Below are 22,115 nucleotides of genomic sequence, written 5' to 3' on the forward strand. Positions count from 1 at the left end.
GTAGTTGCTTTTGCTGTAGGAATGCTATTAGCATGGCTATATGCACGTAACGTGCCCAAGCAATAAATAATTGGTAATTGAAACAGCCTGAATTGTTTGCTTTACTTGCATTTGGATATCTGACCCTTCATTTTCCTATGCTGTGGGCTGCATAACAGCACATCATAACAAAGTCTGGAGTGACCCAACATAGGGTATCTGAAAATGTGAATGGTTTGGCTGAAGTGGAGGCAGTCAGCCTGGGAAGCGCAGAGAGCATCTTTGCTTCTGACTTGGGACCACAGAGCCACTAAGCATCAGGGACAAGTGCCTGGCTCCAGTGCTTATTTTGTTAATGGCTGTGTCAGGTTACCACTTGTGTCCCCTTCTGTGATATATGGTATGCCTGAGAGGAGCAAGTGCTGCAAAGAAGTTTCTGAAGTTAATTTCTCTATGCTGCTCTGGTGTTTATTCATCTGTTTCTGTGAGCATGCAGAGGCACACAATTTGTCAGCCACACGTGTCTACTGACAGGCTAATAATGCTGTTTCCCACTTTGCTGGGTTTTAATAAATATTCTGCCCAGGTACTTATGGACCCCTAGCACAAATGGATAAATCATACTGCATGTCTACTAAAAGCAGTGTTTGCAGCTCTCTCATTACAGCAAGCCATTTCTTTTTCAGTGGCAGTATCATCTGGACTTTCCTGAGAAGTTAGATGTAACCACAGTAGGTACTGTTTCCAGACAATGCCTTATTGTCTGCACAGGCTGGATGCAGAGACCTTGCATACCTACTTAGAATCAAGATTAAATTACCAGCCTTTTTGGCATTTTTATGTAAAATGTTCTTTATTATGGTCTTCTCATAGCTAAAGCATGAGTCATTTGCAAGCCATAATAGATTTTGGCTATGCTGCATGATGAAGTGTTCTGGATGCAGTGAAACATTTAATCAAGACTCCAGGCAGTGCAACTCCCAATGGTCACCTTTAAAATAAAAAAGGGGAGTGGGCAAGGGCAGGAAGGAGAGAAAAAAGAAGTAAATTATGGCGCCTTTTCTTTGCAGCACTAAGATGAGTATTTATTTCAGACAGCACAAGAAAGTGACATCTTTTAAAATAATTATGAAAGCAGATTATGCTTGATTTAGCTTAGATATAAGGAAGAAGTTCTTCACTGTGAGGGTGAGGCCCTGGCATGGGTTGCCCGGAGAAGCTGTGACTGCCCCATCCCTGGCAGTGTTCAAGGCCAGGCTGGAAGGGACTTGGAGCAACCCGGTCTAGTGGAAGGTGTTTCTGCCCATGGATTTTAACTCCAGGAAAGTTACACTGGGTTAAAATACTGGAATTACAGCCCACATTTTAAAATTACTGGGAAATTCCAGAATTACATATAAATCTTATTAGTCATATTTCCATGCGTATGGAGGCTTAATGGAGAAAATGAAATATGTTGACAAAATGCATTGATCCCTAAGTTTCCAACCAGTTTCAAGGTTAGCTATCAGCATTAATTCCTGATTTTGTGAGAGGTAAAAAGAAATATCACTATAATCCTTCTTCTAAATGGGCTCAAACTGTTGTCTTTTGCTGGGTCAATATTTGGTCTGCATTGGGGGGATTGGAGTGGGCAGTCGTGTAGCACAGCACAGCTTTCACATCCTCTTTTTCCTTAAATTACTCTTGAGCTCAGGTATCAAAATTAAGTCTTGTGACCTGATCTCCTTCTGTGGAGAGATCCTAAATGTCTAAGGGTAAGGCTGACACATCTGTTTACTGCCTTAGTGCTTGTCTCTGTCACCTAAAATTAGGGACTTTGACTGTAATGTACTAGAAGGAGTTTGGATTATATTCACTACACTGATTTTTGTTCAAAGGTGTTACCCAAAAGCTCAAAGATCAAGTGACTGCTGCTGCCTCTGGACATTCAAAGTGGGATTCTTAACAACATTGTATTTCTGTTTAACAGGTTTGCTGGCCTGCAGCACGATAGACTAATGTGATTTTTATTGTACTAGCATGCACTGGGATTGTTTACCTGCTGGAAAATGGGATATTCAGATGCCTCATTCAACTTCTCTAAGCAAAAAGTGAGCAAAAGCTATTGCCTTGTCCCATGGCATTTCTTTGTAAATGGGCTTTCCATCTTGTTGTTGAAATTGTAAATATGCGTGTTCTGTAGTTCAGGTTTTCCACCTTCCTGAGCTCTGCTATTATTGGTTATTCAACTAATTCTAAAGTTTAAGTGTTTATTTTTCACCCCCATGCTTAATGTTTCCCAGTATTTTATTAGAGCAAGGTGGGAAACTGGTTCAGGATAGCCTGTGGGTTTTTAGCATCATTAGAAACTATTTTAGAGATATTCTAGGAATATCAAGATATATATATATATATATAAAGTATTTTTCTTCTTTTATTTCTGGAAACACACTTTTGCTTGCTTGCACTCTTGATACTTAATCTTTCTGTTCCCTTGCCTTCACAGTTTGCAGGACCAGTGCATGCATGATTCTTCAAAGTGCTTAGTATAACCATAACTTCACTGATGCAAGTAGCCGATATGATTACTCACATCAATAAAGAAGGAATCTACCCATACATGTGTGTTTACTATCATTAGCAAAGCACTGTTTGCTGGATGAACAAAAAGGCCAAAGTGGTAGAGGCAGGAGAAAAATTACAAGTGTTGGCCAGGTTCTTCAGTTAGCTACATGGATGTGATAAATTAATAGTTGAATTTTTCTCTTTTATCAACATGACAGATATTATTTAGAATGTTTATCAAGGGATGAGAATCCTTTCACTTTGATTCTGTTAAAATTGGTAGCACACTACTGCAGTCTCCAGCAAAAAATAAGCTCCTTAAATTTGTTGGGTTTTTTTTTTGTTTTGTTTTAATATGAAGGATCATATGATGACCTAGGCATAAACAGAAGTCTTCAGGGCAGCATGTGCCAATGCTGCCTGTAGACTATTAGATGGTATCTTGAGAGAGGCAGTGAACTTCATGGCAGTGAGCAAAGGGAAGAAGAATGACTCAACAATGTACAAATTAAAAGTTGTCGCCTTTCCACTCTGTTTGATCTTTTAATCAAATAGCTGTAGCATTTGAAGAAGTATTGAACACATGAGACATCTGGGAGTTCCTTTCTTAGGTTGTGTTTCATCTATAGATCTGTGATCAAGCATGAAATGCAGACAGGGTGGCTGCAAGCAAGAATTTCTGCATGCGTTTTGGGGCTCCCGGTGAAACTTGCTGCTGCCATGTGAGCTCATTCAGGTTTTCTGTTTTCTTTTTTACCTCTTATTTTCATTTGGTAGATGTAAGAATTTGAGAAAAGTGTTCTGTCTATAAACCTTCCTCACCTTGAAATAAAAGAAAAATAAATGTTAATAGGTGTAAAAAGTCAGAGGGATAGGTTCTGGCCAAATGAGCCCATTGGTTTATAGAAATCATAATGATTGGATAGACTTTGGCATGTTGCCTTCCAGTGCAGTGTTTTATTTCACATACCTTTGTAGCTCATAAACCCGGTATGATTGGTCACTAAAATAATTCCTTGTTCCAGAATTAAACTCTCATATTAAGCTTTTTATGTTTATGGAATTTGTCTAGCCTGTTCAGTAATAATTGTCTGGGGTACTAGTATTTTTGAAGAGGATTGGTTCTTTTCTAAGAAATGAAACTGTCATTTAACAACTGCTTAATTCAACAAATTTTTTTGGCTAAGAATTGATTATTCAAATGCAAACTAATTTTGGCTAACCAGAAAAAAAAAAAAATCTTTTTGTCTTGATTTCCATCAGAATTGAGTTTCTCCTTCTCCCTAACCTCTGCCCCAAATAAATGTTTTCAGAACCGTGTGCAAAGTATGAAGCTATTGAAGACTTTACACTGCAGCATCACTCTTTGTAAAGAGTCTCTTTCACGTACAGTCTTCATAAATGCCATCATTTACTTCAAAGAGGGCATTTTCTACTTTCTTCAAAGTAAAGACAACATTTTGAAACAGCAGCGAGTTGCCCAGTGACTTCTTGTGTTCAGTTTCATACTTAAATAGATACTGTATGCTTTATGAAGTGAGGTCCTGGTATGGTTCCTGAAATTTGTTAAGACCTGAGGTTTGTCTGAATAGAGAAAAGAACTCGTATTTTTCTTACATCTACATTTAATGTAAATTAAGTCAAAACTGTTTGATGTGTGTGCTGCCCTGCCTCAATCTGTTCTGAATTTGTTTATGAAGAAGAAAACACAAGAGGCAAATAAGAATCCTAACAAGATCGAGGTAAGTAATACATCCTCTACTTTACAAATCTCCATGACAGCAGGCAGAGCAATCACATTCTCACAAATGAGGATAGGTTGACCATCTGTAACACTGGCAGGGGCATGATGGTTTTGTGAGAACAAGAAATTGGATTCAGACATGGGGAAATCTGTGGTATTGTTTGACTTGCTACTTTTGCTAATCTCTGTGGTTTGTAGTTTGTATTTTTGCATCTTAGTTTAATATAGGTTGAAACAAACATAAACACAAAAAACCCCCTCGTGTAAAGATAGTTTGCATAGAAGTTGGTCTGGAAAATGGTTGTGTTTACTTTACAAGGCATAGTAAATAAGCAACATGTATTTTTCTGCAGAACTTTAATTTCCAGTCTTTTTTTTTTTTTTTAAGATTTGTTAAATGTGAAGGAAAAGCATTATATTAGAAATGTACAAAAGTAGAGTGATTTTGTGGAGGTTTACACACACATGCACATGGATAGAACAAAGCTTTCTGTTTTTTGGCTTGTTTTTTTAGTTGCCCTTGAACAAATAAAGCAAGGCAATATTTTGAATCTATTCATCAGTTTTCCATCACAGTCTTTACAAATTTAGAAGTGTCTGTGACTATTTATATTCCCATAGCTTCTGCAGAAGTTCAAGGTTCTTCAAGGGAGCAAAGCCCTCATCAGTGCCTGGACCACCAGAGGGTCACGCTGACTGATGGTTTTGAGGTCAGGCAAAAATACTGCCTGTGCTGAATGGATTTGGAAAGGGGGGTGGTGGTTATCACTTTCCATGTAGTCTGGGCATGTTGCTTCCTAGAGTTGTACAGATGTTGTCACCTAATGGTTCCTTCCTGTTCTAGGGACCAAGGTTTGGACAAATCCCTTAAGGACACTGTTTTTCTTCCTGTGGCATATTTCAGGTTTACAGGTCTTTGGTTTTCTAGATGTTTATTCTTGTATTGATTTTTCTCAAGTCCTTCTCAGAGATGTATTACTCGAGTGAAATTTCTGCAGACGGGAAGGTCTCAGGATCGTATTTCTTAGGTTTGCAACAGTCTATAAGCTGAAGTAATAACAGAAGTAAAAAGATAACTTTACACAGGGAAGCCAGTTAGACTTAGCCAGCAATGAATTATGAAGGAATATGCATTATCTAAGCCCTGTGGACAAATAGTGAATCATAGTGTGAAGGTGTGCTAAAAATATTGTGGTCTCTTTCTAAAAAATTCTCTCCCTTATTTGAGAATTTCTTATTTTTCCACCGTCTGAAGCAAGTCTTCAGTATAAAATACAGTGTTTTTTTCACTTGTGAGCTGATTTTTCAGGATAAAATTACTTCTTCTATTATTCTTTCTTCTTTTTTCTTTTTTCTTTTTTCTTTTTTTTTATTTTTTCCCCCAGTTGTCTGGAATCTGACTTTATTTTATTTTGTCCCACAGCCGTGAGCCATCTGTATTCTTGGATTCTGGCTACTCTACATCGTGTAAGCTGTAGGCAATGCACAGCTCCTAACCTGAACCCCCCAAAAGTTGTCGTATATTTTTCATATGATTTTTACAAAGGGTAATTTCTTGTCCTGACAATGGGTTCTGGTGGTGAAATATCACCTGCATCTGAAACACTAGCTCTGTGTGACACATATGGTATGAATAAATAAATTGCAGAGCTGTGCAGCTGCTTTACCTTGACACCGTATCTGGGGAAATGCTACACTTAGAGCATAAAAGCACACATAATATGCTGTGCCAGCTCATGGGGCAGGACCCACTTGCAAAATCCTTCCTCTGTCATTTCTACTGCGTCTCTTCCATTTCTGTGGTTAATTGTCACCCAGATGCGTCAGTCACCATGAAAACTCTTTTTTTTTCCTTTGAGAGTTTGTGTCTGGTTGGTTAGTTGTCAAATCATTGCTTGCGATGCTCCGGTCAGCACTTCTTTGGCTTCTGTTGTCAGGGATTTGAATTTAACAATAAAACCTTCTGGGTTAATCTGTCTCAAGCTATGAAGTGGTTTTGTGTGTCATTTGTGAACAGTCAAAGGAATTAGAGATGGTATAAATACATAATGGTCTTCTATAAAAGACCATGTAAGGCTGATAGGACCAGCGTTTTGTCTGCACTTCCAGCAGATATATCTGTAATATTAATGTAATATTTCTTCTGTTTTTAAAGACACTTCAGTTCTCTTTAGTATTGTGGGAAAGTTCTGGCAGGCTGACTGTAACAGTAACCTACTGTGGGCATTAATACTGAACACAAACCAAAAAAAGATGAAAATAAACATGGTAACTTACTCGAGGTGACTGAGGATGACTTAGATCCCAGGGTGGAAGGTGTCTCCCTTTGTGGTGACCAGTGCAGCCACAAGGTGTTCATGACAGTCCACATCTCTCCACTCTCTGAAGAACTCCTGTGGGAGGAAAAGTGTTTATCAGAGAAACAACAAAGCTCCTTGTAGCCTTTTCTGCATTAGAAACATCCTCTGAGGCAGAAGAGATGGGTGTGCCATGATCAAATATACTTTCAGAGTATTTATGGATCTACAGCAATTTATATTTTCAGGGTGCTTAATGAAGGAGTATAGCATGCATACCAAATCTGTTCCATCACAAAGTCTAGCACTGGTGGAAATGTTAGGCTTTCCAAACCAGTTGCCTTTGGGAAGAGGACAAAAAGATGAAGCACCCCTCAGGATGTGGTCTCAGGATGCGCAAGGAGGACCAATGGCCCTAGGGTGCAGCCAGTGAGAGCTTGGGGAAAGATACAGCAGATGAGCCTGGGTGACTCAGTTGCTCTGTAGGGACAGCCAAACTTTCATCACCAAACTGCTTATCTTAGGGATCGTCCTGTTGATCAAGTCCAAATGGCTTGCCGATTGGTGGTCTGTATGAAAACAGCATGAAAAAAGAAAATATTGTAGCAGGTGACTGGAAAGAATAGAAATTACAGATTTCAGATTCACCAGAAATGTGTGTGTTGATTATATCGAGAGCAGTCTAACCCGCACATTTTCAGCTAAGTGCAGGGAGATCCGTTGTGGGTAATGGCATGGTAGGCACGGTAGGCACTGTAGTATACATAACATTTTGCCTGTCAATCTAGATATCTTTGTCAAGTCATCCATACCTTTTCCTACCTTCCTGTGCAACAGCTTTAGTTACCTTTCTCTCTTCTTTGAAGAGCCATAAAGACAGACTTCCTTCAGCTCCTCAGTTTTCCTATTAGGTCTTCAGATTTTGGTGGCCATTTAATACTTTAGGTCCAAAACAAGCTGCCTTTTTGCATGATGAATGTAAGCCAGCTGTGTCCTCTCTTTCTTTCTTTCTTTTTTGCAATGTTACGTGCCGTACCCAGCAACAAAGCAAAACAGAACTTTTTGAATTAGCATCAGCAGGGCAGCAATCTTGCTTGTGAAAAACTAGGAATAAAGAGCACAAAACAACTTTTCAGGAACTATCACTACTATTTGGAAAAGCATACAGATATTGTGCGTAAAAAGAACTTCAGTTGAAGTGTTCATGGGTAAGGAGGTGCTAGTGGGTGCTTCTAAAGTAACACTTACGTTTGCATTTACAGCAAGAAAGAAAAAGTGATTATTTTTTTTTTAAACCTAAAGAGCAAGGGTGTTTTTTGCTCCCTCAGAACGGAGGGTTGCCAATATATAAACATTTCAGGGAGAATTTTACACCATCTCATCTTTATGTCAGGCAGCATTTTATGGTTGAATGATCTCCTGCCCTGGGACTTGGCAGCTATACTCCAGGGGCCGACTTTGAGGCTCAGAGTGACAGTCTATCAGTGGATCTTTTCCAATATAAACTAGACTAGGAGAATTTAAAATCAGTTGCTATCATCAAGTCAAATTAACTTTATTTATGTTAGAGGCTTTCCTATGAGTATTTTACAAGAACGTGGAATTTTAATATCCGGAGGGACTTTTCCTATTGTTGGTGTGATTTGGGAATGTTCTAATTCATGTGATTAAGAATAATTTTCCTGATTTCTTTCAAAATTATGTGATTTGTAACATTCAGGTCCAATCAGTGTCTAATTCACAGTGTTCACACAACTTTTTCCTATTCCTGCTTTTTACAGGTGGAAATAACACTTCAGGATATCAATGACAACCCACCAGTATTCCCCACAGATATGCTTGATCTCACTGTAGAAGAGAATATAGGAGATGGATCGAAAATATTGCAGCTGACAGCCATGGATGCTGATGAGGTGGGAGTGTGGCTTCATATTTGAGTATCTGTACTAAAAATGCTATACTGAGAATACGTGGTTTTACCTGTTCCCTTGTTGCCTTTGTGAGAGCTTGGCCTGGGGAGTCACTGTGGTCATGCTTTGAACTGCAGCTGGCCTATTCACAAAACTGCGTTCGGTATCACGGAGTCATGCAGAGGCAAACACACACGAGCAAGTGAGATAAATACTCTGTTACTTGAAGGCTACTCGCTGGTTTGCATATCATGAGTTAGTGTTTTTCTAACATCCCTTAATGAGCAGTTCCGCTAATGGCAAAAAATCACAGAGTCATAGAATGGTTTATGTTGGAAGGGACTTTGAAGCTCATTCAGTTCCAACCCCCTGCCACAGGCAGGGACACCTTCCACTAGACCAGGTTGCTCCAAGCCCTGTCCAACCTGGCCTTGAACACAGCCAGGGATGGGGCAGCCACAGCTTCTCTGGGCACCCTTGCAATAAAGAATTTCTTCCCAATGTCTAATCTGAATCTACCCACTGTCAAAGGCCATTCCCCTTCATCCTATCACGACATGCCTTTGTGAAAATACCCCACATTTTCTTTTAAGATGATTTTCTTGTTTTCAGTCTTGTCTTACACCATATTTGATGACTTGGCAAAGATGCTGGGATTCCCAGCTTGGGATAAAGATATATTGACATTCAGTTTAAGGCCACAGCTTGAGATCTAAACTAGATTTGAAGCAGAGCTGTTGTATTTGAGCCAAATTTCAAGGTGTGTAATAAAATCAATATCGGAGGAGCCTTGGAGAGCAGGAAAGCTTTTGATAATGCTTGCTCACCCTTGGATTAGAACTATTTAAAACCAGTATTATCCTTTCCTAAAGAAGGATTTATTTCACTAAAAAAGGGGGAAATAAATAATGGTAAAATATGTGCTCTGTGCATGAACCTATTTGCAAAATAGTTTTGCCTCCTTAGATTCATTACTGTGAGGACCCTGCAACCAAAGGTCTATTAAGAAACTGGCAAAAACCTTTGAGCAACTGATGTTAAACAGTTGGCCAATCGCTTAGTTGGGGGATATTGCAGTCTTGTATGCGTCAGGCAAATATACACACATAAAATTTGGTGTATTCATTTCTTCTGGAAAGTAAGTTATAAGAATGTTAATCATATTGTTTCATTCACTTGAACTGATTCTTTCCACTGGAGAAAGGCCTAAAATATCAATATGAGCATGCAAAGAAGTTGGTGTTGTCATTAAAATATAGGGTTACACTTGACAACAACAAGCAATTCTTCCATTCAAATAATAAGGTAATTCAACCTCCTCAAGAGAATTTTATTTCTGACCTATTTTGTGTTAGCTTGGTTAGTTGTCCTGTGATTGTTAATTGATGTACTTAATCTTACTGCTACAGAGGGAACCACTGGAACACCCCCAGGAATGGTACCAATGTAATCATGAGCTTTTTGTTCTTCCCTTTATTTTCTGGTAGCAGCCTGACAGACAGACAAGAAAGAGGATTTTGGAAAGGTGCATATTTGTAACAAAAATTCAAGCTGCTTGTATTCAGATTTGGAAGTAAATATTGAGCTACCACTCTCTGCTGTGATATGGCAAACAGATATCTAAGATTTTAGTAATGTTATGCTCCAGCCTCTTCTTAAACATTACTAAAATGCACCTGATATTTTATCCATTCTGAAGCACTCCACACAGTGGGAATTGATTTGTTACCTTAGAAATCAGTTGAGCTTTTTATAAAAAAAGAATTATTTCAGTTTCCCTACCAGAACATTTGTAACTCAAAGCCTTTACAAAGAGTCCAAGGTTTTTTAGCAGTGTGCAGTTTAGGGTTGAGATCCTTACTTTTTCTTTCATACAATATTCCTGTGACGTTACGTTTTTCTGGCTTCCTTCTTTGCACCTGCAACCCATATATGCCCCTCAGTAAATCAGCATGCAGCCTTTGCTACATGCACAGGTACTTTCAGAATCCAAGTTTTAGCTTCAAAAGGGTAAATGAGCCATTAAAACTCATGGCTGAGTGGTGTACAAGAACTCTCTTACAAATATTTTAGAATGGTAGTATGAAGGCAGAAAACTTCAAACCCTTGTCTGTTGTAACAGGGACATTGTACAGAGCTGAGGAAACATGTAAAGACATTCCCTAAGTGCTAAGTGGTACTAAAAGCTTTCACAACAGCTTCTAGCACTTTGCAGCTTTTTTAAAGTCAGTTGTCAATGGGAAGTTTTTATACAGCCTTTTAATAGGTTTTACATGCCTGTATTTTGTTTTGCATCTCACCGAACTCATGTAAAATTACTGCTTTGATAAAACAATATCACACATGGCTGCATTTTTAGCTGCACTGTCTTAGGAGGATACTGGTTAGTCAAACAAGAGATGAATGTGGTCACCTCTGAAATTCTCATCAGATGTTTTCTGCTAAGCTGCACAATTGGAGGAAGGCATGGGCCATCCCCAGGTACACCTGGGCACACAGAGGCTGTGTACACTGGAGCCCTGTGAGCAGCAGTTCAGGGCTGGTACTTGCAGAAGCTTGTTTTCTTTCTAAATTTCATTTTATCAGTTAGCTCAGGCCACCTCTTTGAAACAACACCCCAGACAAATGGTTTGGCACCAGGCACTCCCGTGAGGTCAGGTATGTAACACATGTCTCCCATCTCACAGATACAAGTGGGTGTTTATCTCTGTTAATTTGCTTTTTTAGGCAAGAGTGTTTGAAACAGCTGCAGAATTTCCTTCTCTCTGGTCTCTTTGATCTGTTGCTTACCTCAGAAGTGCCACTGGTGTGCAGGTTTCAGTTGTGAAATCTGAGGGGTGCCACAGTAAATATCTCCTGTCCCACCAAAACACATAGCACATGGGGTATAGGTACATGTGTCCGATGCTGGAGGTTACCAAAACTTCAGTTCCCTTAAGCCTATCTTGGACATCATAGATCGTAGGTCTCTTTCTGTTTTCCCTTAAAGCTGGTTCTGTGTGTTCTAGCCAGCCCCTTGTATCCCCTGGACCACCCGCTGGCTGCCAGAGCCAGCTTTAACCACCTCCCCAGCCCCAGGAGGTGGGTAGAAACAGATCTCAGGTAGCATTCCTTTTCCCAGGAAATCTCAGTACTCCTGTGGGCTAAGACCTGTAAGATGGGTTGATTTTGTTGTTAATAATCAATGATACAGACTGGCTGCAGGTGACTTTTCTCAGTGTTTGGGACAGAGCAGGGCTGAGGCAAAATGCAGTGTGTCAGTGTTTTTTTAATTGAAGTTTCCATATTTTTTCCCCTAAGTTTTAATTTCAACCTGTAAGGGGAAAAAGGGAAAAAAAACCCCAAACAAAACAAGTATTGATCATTTTTTAATGTAACATTAATTTTCCTTTTAACCAAAATGCTCAAAGTTCGTATGAATCCTTTTTTTCTGCAGATGAATGAGATGCTTTCTTTGATGCAAAAGCTGATGCTTTTGACTTCCAGCACAGCCCAGAACTATGATTTTAATGGCAGATGATTTGTCACTCTGAGGCTGATTATTTGCAGGGGTAAATGTATTTCCATGCGGAAAGTGGCCTTTGAGAGGCTGCTGCAAGCACAGCTCCCATGAGTTTCTGCTGACTGGGGGCTGCAGCTCTGGTCATGCTCTGGTGGAGCTGCTGTGTGGCCATCCTTGGTCCTCCCTCTTTTCATCCCTTCTCCCTCTGCTCCGTCCTCCATCCCACCTTCAGAATGCGAGAAAAGCAGAGCTGATCCCACTGGCAGGAGCAAAATGTATCTGGGTAACCTTGTAATATGTCTCATAAGTAAAAACCGTGTGCGCATGTATCTTTACTTGGGATCTGAAGTAGGGACTGGGCAGGAAAGCTGTTTATTAAAGGAAACTGTTCTGACAAATATTCGCCAAGTACAGTTACTGGAATGTTTCTTGTCTTACAGAAAATTATGGTGTGGTTTCCCTGGCAAATATCTTGATTTGACCACTTCTGTTTTTACTTAGGGAGCCAATGCCCTGGTCACATACACTATTATCAGCGGTGCGGATGATAGCTTCCACATCGACCCTGAGTCAGGAGACCTGATAGCCACCAAGCGCCTGGACCGGGAACGCCGCTCCAAGTACTCCTTGCTGGTTCGTGCTGACGACGGCCTGCAGTCCTCAGATATGAGAATAAACATCACTGTTAGCGATGTTAATGACCATATCCCCAAATTCTCCAAGCCAGTGTATTCCTTCGACATCCCAGAAGATGCCACTCCAGGTAAATAGGAAATTATTCTAAAATAGCCTTGAAATTTTCTTTTTGTCAGTCCACAGGGATTTGAATGGGAAGGGATAGCCAACCTGTCTGACTTGGCCAGGAGGCAGAAGATGCTGAAGGATTTAGATGGGACAGGGAAACAGAGGGAATCACATCATGCTGTTTGCTAGGAAATCTGTATCACTAGTGGGTTCAAATTTCTTTTCAATGGGAAATGGGGAAATGATTGCCACTCGAATAAAGCCTAGGTGCAGAATATCAATTATGCCTGTATCCCAATGGAAGTCTCTGAGTGAAATTATTTTCAAAAATAGCAAAAAGAAAAGAGGATGAACAACTTACAGGATACAAACAGTATAACCTGCCACGAAGATGCAATAGTGATGCTAATACTGATTTAGGGAGCCATCTTCAGTGAAGGTGACTTACAGTGCTTAATTCATCAAGTGTAGGATCAGATAATGGGTGACCACTGAGCAGCCAGTAATATACTGATTCCTTAAGAATAGTCCCTACATGACCTCAGTTACTAACCCTAACATCATATTTCCTTGATCTTAGCTCTGACTCCTGTTTTTGACATGCTTTATTTTTTGTAGAAAATCTAACCTTTGCGTAATTAATTGTGGTTCCTAAATCTGATCACCAATCTCTTAAGTTGTTGTTTTCTCCTTGTAAATCTTGTTTTGTATCCAAGAATGCTTTGATATTTAAAAGTTAGTTCGTAAGCTAGAAAATATTTAGACCACAAAAAATTTTTTGAAAGATGTGCTGTATTATATGTCTCCAGAAATTAATATTACTGGCAATAGAAATTTTCCAGTATTTTATACAGACTGCTCATATAAAAGCAGTGTCTGCCAGTATTAGTAACTGAAGCACCTTAGAAGCTTGTTCTAAAATGTGAATAAACAAAGGGGATACAAATGGCATGGTGATAGCTTTCAACCTTTTAGTTTAGGGCCTTAACTTCTAAGCATGGGAGGTTCAGCTTGGGATAACCAATATTATCCCCATGCCTCCCAAATTTTGCACCCTGTCCCACGCTCACAGTCCCATAATTCAATGGTGTTTTGTGTTAAAGGATTACATTGCAATCAGCTGTACCTCAGGAATCTGGTATAATAGTAATTGAGATGTCTGTGGAGCATGGGCTGGCTTGGTTGCTGATCCCCAGCTATGCTCTCCTGTCTTATCATGCAGAGTCTTGAGACTCTGTCTGTTTTAACAGGAATAACCCTGGAAATGGCAAGCATAATTCCCTCCACATTAAGATGAGGCTTCTCTGTGATCATTTATGGGGTGTACATTTGTGTCCTAATGCAGCTCAGTGGTGATAGGTTCTGAAGAAGAAAAATCTGATTTTGTACTTTTAAGTGCTGCAGCTTCTCCCATTCCCCTTCAGGGCTCTGTTCTCTGTCCCAGAAAAGAATCCCTGTTTTCCTTGAAGCCTGGCAGCTGAGACTGGGAATTGTACCTTCCTAGGGCTTGTACCTCTGCTGAGCCTCTCTGATCGCACTGTGATCAAAATTGCTGGAGGGCTGATAATCCTGACCGGCTTTTGGACAGTCCTCTTTACCAATTAATGTGCAATCACACAGAATCATAGAATGATTTGGGTTGGAAGGGACCTTAAAGCTCATCCAGTTCCAACCGCCTGCCATGGGCAGGCACACCTTCCACTAGACCAGGTTGCTCTAAGCCCCATCCAACCTGGCCTTGAACACTTCCAGGGATGGGGCAGCTGTATCTTCACAGCAACCAGAATTGTTAGAGCATGAAGTGATCAAATGGGTGTAAAAGATACTAGCATATTCAGCTGGGTTAAAGGAAATTGTAGCACTCCTCTTCATCCTGATGATAAGTAACTTTCATTGTCATGTTGCTTGAAAATGGTTAACTGTGGTACAAGTTATTTGTCTGGTTCCATGGAAAAAAAGATGAAATCTTTTATTTTCTTGGAAATTAGCTGATCTTAATTATAATTACTGTCTGAAATACTAGAGAGTGACATTTCCAAAATTTAGTAAGATAGTGCAGTCATGTGAATGCAGCTATGCAGAAATGAAAACAATTCACAACAAATCCACAAGGAGCTGAATTTCAGAAAGCAGTGAAGACAGGACGCCTATAAGGTTTTTAAGTTTTCTAACCACAGTTACCCTGAAAAGGCACTTTTTCAAAAGTGGAGCTGGGAAATTTGTTATGTACTGACATTTCAGTTTCTGCATTTAGAAAGAAATATCTAGAAGATTTCAGAGCTGCTGTTTGTTGGTGAGGAGGATAGGGTCCTCTGAGTTGTAAAAAGAAAATGCATAGCAGGATAAAAGGTATTTTTGCCCCAGTTAATATCTAATCTGGTTATGTTCCTGTTTAAAGATAAAAACAAATATCCCTTGCCATTTCTTGGGGTTATTTAGTAGCCCTTTAAAATAAACATCATGCTGAATACTGTTCCTTTCAGCTTTCAAAAACCTTTTATAGCTGGTAATCATACATTGTTGGGGCTCAAATCTCTACTGGAGGACGCCTCTTATTCTACAGGGGTCCTTGATGATGAGCTGGTTCTGACCAGACCAGTGAGCTGCCTTTTGAGAATGACCGATGTTGTTGTCCTGTCATGCTGTGCAGGTTCCTTAGTGGCAGCTATTCTAGCCACTGATGATGACTCTGGTATCAATGGGGAGATCACGTACACTGTAAATGAAGATGATGAAGAGGGTATCTTCTTCCTCAACCCCGTTACTGGAGTCTTCAACCTGACCCGTGCGCTGGACTACGAAGTACAGCAGTATTACATCCTTACTGTTCGTGCAGAAGATGGGGGAGGCCAATTTACTACCATCAGAGTATACTTCAATATACTGGACATCAATGATAACCCACCAGTGTTCAGCATGACCTCATACAGCACATCTTTGATGGAGAATCTGTCTCCAGGATCTGCTATTCTCAACTTCAGCGTCACTGATGCAGATGATGGTAGGTGTTTCTTCGTATTCTGTATCACTGATGGTAAATACATATTTCACCTTAGCACCATATTAGAACACCTAGTAGCAAAGGCAAATTAAGGCTATCCTTTGGATGCCAACATACGCTTAAATGCAGTTCTTGCTGTGTAAATAGAAGTTAGTTTTCTCACATTTCGCATTAGGTTTAAGTGGGTGGTTTCTTCCTTATTTTTATTTGTGGTAAATTAAAAATCCGTTCAAATACTGCTTTTAACTGCTGTTGCAGAAATGAGTTGCAAAGCTGTATTTTACCTAGCACATATTACAGCAGTTGAGCACCATGATTTCTCTCCTGGTGCTTAGGCTGCACACATTTAAATTAGACCTATGTGTACATGTGGCTTTGTCAGGGATTTTAGTGATAGGAAAAGGGGCAATGGTTTCAGACTTAAACAGGGGAAATTTAGATTGGATATAAGGAAGAAGTTCTTTCCTGTGAGGGTTTTGAGGCACTGGAATGGGTTGCCCAGGGAAGTGGTGAATGCTCCACCCCTGCCAGTGTTCAAGGCCAGGCTAGACAGAGCCTAGGGCAACACGGTCTAGGGTGAGGCATCCCTGCCCATGGCAGGGGGTTGGAACTAGATGATCTTGAGGTCCTTTCCAACCCTAACTATTCTATGATTCTATGATTCTTAAAGTTTATACTAAATAAGGTTCTGGCAATAAAAGACATCATCTGCCATCATCTTAAATGTGTAAATTTAAGTGTCTCATGAAGAGAATTGTGATCTATAGGGTAGGTAGTGGGGGTTAAAAAGCTGATTTAAAGAGATCGTGGGAAAAATTTCTCATTAATATAAGCTTTGATCTTGGGATTATTCATGGCATCCAGAAGGTGTTAATGTGCTGCAGTGTAAAAGATACAATTTTTATCACTTGCTTAACCATTTTGCCATACAGTTTTTGTCCAGGCAAGAATAATTATAAAATATGGCCGTAAAATACATAAAAGTCATTCCATAGGATACTGACATTAGTCAGTGTGACCTAACACAAACTTATTCATAACACTCATAGTGACTTTACAGGTAATTTTTGTGACATGTTAAGCAACCTTGTCTCCTCTCAACTTGACACTGGCTCAGCAAAGCCCATAGAAATATCTTGGACTGAAATGTGTGCTCCAAGCACAAAGCACTTACGTGCTTTGAGGAATCACAGTTCATGCACATAAAATGACTGAGCTGGTCAAAATTATTCGGTAAAGCAATTTTGCCTCAGGAAATGCTTAGTTATTGAACTCAAACATTTTTGTGGGAACATAAATTTTGTTCTGATGGATAGAACTTTCCATGGTAAAAATTGTGCAGCTGGTTTTGAGATCAAACTGAGAAAGTGAGTGAGAAGTGATTCCATCAGATAAGCCAACAAGTCAGAAATTATAGCCTGGTGGCACTGGCTATTCTTGCATGGATCTCTTTCACGACTCTTGTTAAAGCTTTTACTTTACATAACCTACCTATAAGTTGGAGGAGGAACTTGTGCTTGTATCATGCATATCCAGGGAAGGGATTGTTCCTTCAGACCCATAGCTAAATGGGTTTGTGTGAGGTGTATCTCCTCTTTTATTTCTTATTTTCCTGTTAGGAGTACATTTGGTTTAAATCTTCTTGGAAGTTAATTTCAGTTAACCATTATGGATCTGTTTTCCTTTTCTCTTCCACCTCATACATTAATTTTCATCTGCGCACAGTGGATGGGAACTATATCATAGCACTGACATATCATTTTACATTCTCCATGAGCTCAGTTATCAATGAAGTAAATGAGTATTTGAGGAGTAATGCAATGAAAAGTCAGATATCTTGCCTTCTGTATTTTCTGGCACACTTACTTTTCTAACAGGCTGGATTTAAAATTAATAGGGCAGAAATTTCATTCCAAGAGTGTGCCAAGTTGAGTTCCCTCATAAGACTGTAACTTCAGGAAATGTTATGATCTAGTGGTGTTTCTGTTTCAAGCCCAAGCTTGTTATCCTCTGTCATCTTATATTTATCTGGAGTACAGAAATAGCTAGTACTGTATTCTTCTGCAAGTGGCTCACAGATGATGCACTCAATGCACACAAATATAATTCTGTTGATTATTCACGTTATATGATTATATATATAGTCTGAAGGAGCTCTGAAAAGACATTGTTTTATAGTGAGGTATGCCTGTTGTTTTAAGATAAACACTGATAAAATACAAAAGCATGGTAATAGTGAAACTGCTCCCATTTTCATTTTCTTTTCCAACAGACCCCTTGGGAAACTAGCTGCCTAGCTCAGCTTGGGCAATTTCATATAGAGATGCATGGTAGTTATAAGCAACAGCTCCTGGTTATTTCCAGGGTAATAAAGAAGTTAGTTTCCTTAAACACATTCATTTTCAAATCAGATTTTACTTTTTTTTTTTTCCACATTGAATTAACAGGAAAAATCTTAGGCAAAGTACGAGCTTGTCTATTTGTTAAAAAGTATAGTAAGATATTCCTCCAGGCAAAAACTGGTGGGATTTCCCAGTTAGACTCTACAGGTATTTACAGAATAGGGGAGGGTGTAGGATATTATGTCTTGTTTCATTAGTAAATAAATAAAAGCAGAAACAAGACCTTTAAAAGAGCATCATCGTGAAATTGCTTGCTCCGTATCTGACCTCTCACTCAGAGTTTTAACAAATTAACCCTCAGATTAAACAAAATCAAAGTTAAGCCAAGAGACTGCCCCTACATTCTCCCTAAGAAAAGCCCAGCTCCAAACCTGGGGAGAGAGGATGGATGAGCCACACAATGTGTTTAAAAAGAGCACTTAATTAAGTGGCAGTCCTGGCTCCACTGATACTTAAGCAACTTTCCTTCTGCTTCACAGTTAAACCTATATAAACATTAGCAGCCTCAAAACTTATGAGTACAGGACAAGGTATGAAAAGGTACAGGGAGGTGAGATGAAGAACAAGCAGTAAATTTTATAGGAACAAACACCACCATAGAAAATTCTGGGGGGAGGAGGAGAAGAGTATTTTAAAGTAATTTTCTTCATTAAGACCTAATTCCTACCCATCTCCAAAGTCAATTGACAAAAATCTTGAATTGCCAGAAAGTGCTTTACTGAAGTCAGAAGACTTTCATCCATGGAATTAGTCATTTGAAAATACAGCTGACCAAAAATAGACTGGCATTAAATTTTCACGCTGTTTCACTTGATCAAAGTAATGTAGAAACACTAATATCTGGCCTATAAATGTATTAATTTCTTTAATTGCATTGAAATATTTTGTCTTTCATGTTTGGTTCTATTTGTTTTATAATTAAGTTCCTACAAGAGAAGAAAAGAGAGGGAAAGATGCCAATTAGAGTACCCGTTGGGGGAAAGATAATTAAAACTAGTGCTCCTGAATCTGAGCATAATCAACAGCAGAGATTAATAAATCTAATGCAGGAATAATTTTGTTATCTAAGCAATTCAGTCAGAAGGGAAAGAGCTTCTGAGCAAAATGACAAAACGCACAGCAAAGTAAACATCTGCTTAAGCAGAGAGCTCAGTTTCTTTGCATGAAAAAGCACATCTAGTCGTGAACAGTCTGTTAATCTACTAATCCTAAATCATACTCCTTATGATCCAGAACAAGAAACCAATATTTTCAACACTAATTATAATAGGAATAAGATAGATATTTTTATATAGATATAGTTATCTTGAAAGAGAGATATATCTGTGTGAAAGAAGACTCATTCCAATGGGGAATTCCCAAAAATGAGCCATTTAGAGTGAACTCTGGAGTTAAAGCGGTAACATACATTTGTTTCCTGTGTGGCATATTTAAGGTGATATTGCAGCCTTGTCAAGATTCAGGATGCATTTCCCTTACCAGAATTATAAATCTCTCCCTAGACTATAATTGCTAGTTATGTTTCGATCACAAGATGAGGGCTGTTTATCTAGTATTTTGGAATACCATGCCGTATATGGGAAGCATACCTCTCCCCAGTATTCACACTTGGCTTGCTCTAACTAGGCTTGGGAGTTTCTGGTTGTGGCTTTTTTTAATTGGGTGGAAGAATTCATGGGATAGTTACATGAATAATAATGTTGCTTAGATGAACTGGGAAAAAGAGAGGAAAACAGCTGTTCAGTGAGCAGCAGAACCGTTGAGTCTTGGTTTCCCAAGGAAAACCCTTCAAAACCTTTATCCCTAGCCATTGTAGACAGGGAAGAATCATGCTGGTTGCCACCATGCATTTCCTGCTGAATGAAATGCAGAGACAAGCTCAGCCGGCTGCTCCCTCTGTGGCTGCTCCAATTAAAATCCTTCCCTCTCTCTTTCTTCAACTCTTGTCAGAAAATAATTATTTCAAAGGCTTCTGCTTCACTCTGAAACTTGGCTGAAATTAGCTGATGGATTCAGAAATGGTCATAAGGAGGCGGAACAGGCAGCACAATTATACAGTTCTCATTTCCATAGAAAATGAGGCCAGAAACACATATATCTGGGACAGTGGGAGGAAGTCATGTTCTCTACCTTTCTTCTCCCTCTACAACAGGCTCCAACTCACAGCTGTCCTTCAGCATCGCCTCTGGGGACAGTGCCGGGCAGTTTGGCATTGACAACAGCGGGGTGCTGAGCATCAGACAGCCTTTGGACCGGGAAAGCCAGTCTTTCTACAGCCTCATTGTGCAAGTCCACGACATGGCCACTCTCCCGGCCTCCAGGTACACAAGCACAGCCCAAGTTTCCATTATTCTGCTGGATGTGAATGACAGCCCTCCAAGCTTTATCTCCCCGAAGCTGACCTATGTCCCAGAAAACACGCCAATAGACACGGTTGTGTTTAAAGCACAGGCGACCGATCCCGACAGTGGCCCAAACAGCTACATCGAATACAGTCTGCTCCGGCCTCTGGGAAACAAATTCAGCATTGGCACTATTGACGGTGAAGTGAGGCTTACCGGGGAGCTCGACAGAGAAGCTGTGTCCAACTACACCTTAACCGTGGTAGCCACAGACAAGGGCCACCCATCCCTTTCTTCATCTACAGATGTAGTGGTTATAGTCCTGGACATTAATGACAATAACCCACTTTTTGCCCAAAAGCTTTATAAAGTAGAGGTGGGAGAAAATACTTTAACAGGGACGGATTTAATCCAGGTGTTTGCTGCGGATGGAGATGAAGGTACAAACGGGCAGGTCCGCTATGCCATCGTGAGTGGAGATGCCAATAATGAGTTTCGGATCGATTCTGTGACAGGTGTGATAACAGTTGCCAAGCCTTTAGACAGAGAGAAAAACCCCTCCTATACCCTGACTGTTCAGTCGTCTGACCGCGGGAGCAGCCCCAGGACCGACACCACCACTGTCAGTATTATTCTGAAGGATGTCAATGATTATATTCCCACATTTGAACTTTCTCCCTACTCTGTAAATGTCCCCGAGAATTTAGAGACGCTCCCAAAAGTTATTCTTCAGGTGCGTATGTTCAGCAAATAAATATCTATCTCATATAATACTATTAGCATGCCTCAGGGTATGTTACTAATATATAGTGTTTTCCTCCAAAATTAAAAAGGTGGGAGACAAGTTGCCTCTTGGCTGTAATCTGATGTGCTGTGGTTGTTGGCTCCTTTACCTTTTTGTTTGTTTGGGTGGGGTTTTTTGATTGGTGTGGGTTTTTTCAGGGTTTTTCGCTTGGCTGGTTTTGGGGGGTTTATTTTGGTTTTGGTTTTGTTTGGGTTTTTTTTTTGCCAGAAGTTTATATAATGATTTGGAGTTTCGTTTGTTTTCCCTACCTATCTTCCTGCCTACCCCAGGACTTAAAGAATTTGCTTTGTATCTCAACTCAGTCTCAACTTTCATGCAACAAATCTTTCAATCTGATGATCATTGCCTACTTGGGATGGGGCTCTGTGCCAAACACTGGAAGAGCACTAAATGGATCTAGCCAGCAGGACATGCAATTTTTGCTTTGATATGGGGCTCAGCCTATACCAGATCATCTGTGGTTTCCACTGAGCCCCAGCACAGGCATTACTGTATTTACGCTTGAGAAAAAGAAGTAATCAACTTTTTAATATTTTCAAATTATGCTTTTAAGTCCATCATCACGGTTTTAAGTAATTTTTATCATTATAGCTAATTTTTACTAGCCCTTAAAGCATTTGTATTAATTCAATCTGTTAATTTGGGTTATAGATAACCTTAGAATCATATAATGGTTTGGGTTGGAAGGGACCTTGAAGATCATCTAGTTCCAACCCCCTGCCATAGGCAGGGACACCTTCCACTAGACCAGGTTGCTCAAAGCCCCATCTGGCCTGGCCCTGAACACTGCTGGGGGTGGGGCATTTATTTCTTCTATCCCAGATTTCACAGACCCCGCATTC

The 22,115-nt window shown here is 39.8% G+C and overlaps 1 protein-coding gene across 1 annotated transcript in view; it reads left to right on the forward strand.

Annotated features, from left to right (window-relative positions):
• Positions 1-22,115, forward strand: part of FAT4 (FAT atypical cadherin 4) — a 136,354-nt gene that overhangs the window by 62,409 nt on the left and 51,830 nt on the right. Inside the window, exons 2-5 of the mRNA XM_065674352.1 lie at positions 8,349-8,480; positions 12,481-12,742; positions 15,374-15,724; positions 20,279-21,201. Of these exons, the coding sequence (XP_065530424.1) occupies positions 8,349-8,480; positions 12,481-12,742; positions 15,374-15,724; positions 20,279-21,201 (1,668 nt within the window). The remainder of the gene's footprint in view (positions 1-8,348; positions 8,481-12,480; positions 12,743-15,373; positions 15,725-20,278; positions 21,202-22,115) is intronic.

Source organism: Lathamus discolor, chromosome 1, assembly GCF_037157495.1.
Source record: "Lathamus discolor isolate bLatDis1 chromosome 1, bLatDis1.hap1, whole genome shotgun sequence".
Taxonomy (NCBI): Eukaryota; Metazoa; Chordata; class Aves; order Psittaciformes; family Psittacidae; genus Lathamus; species Lathamus discolor.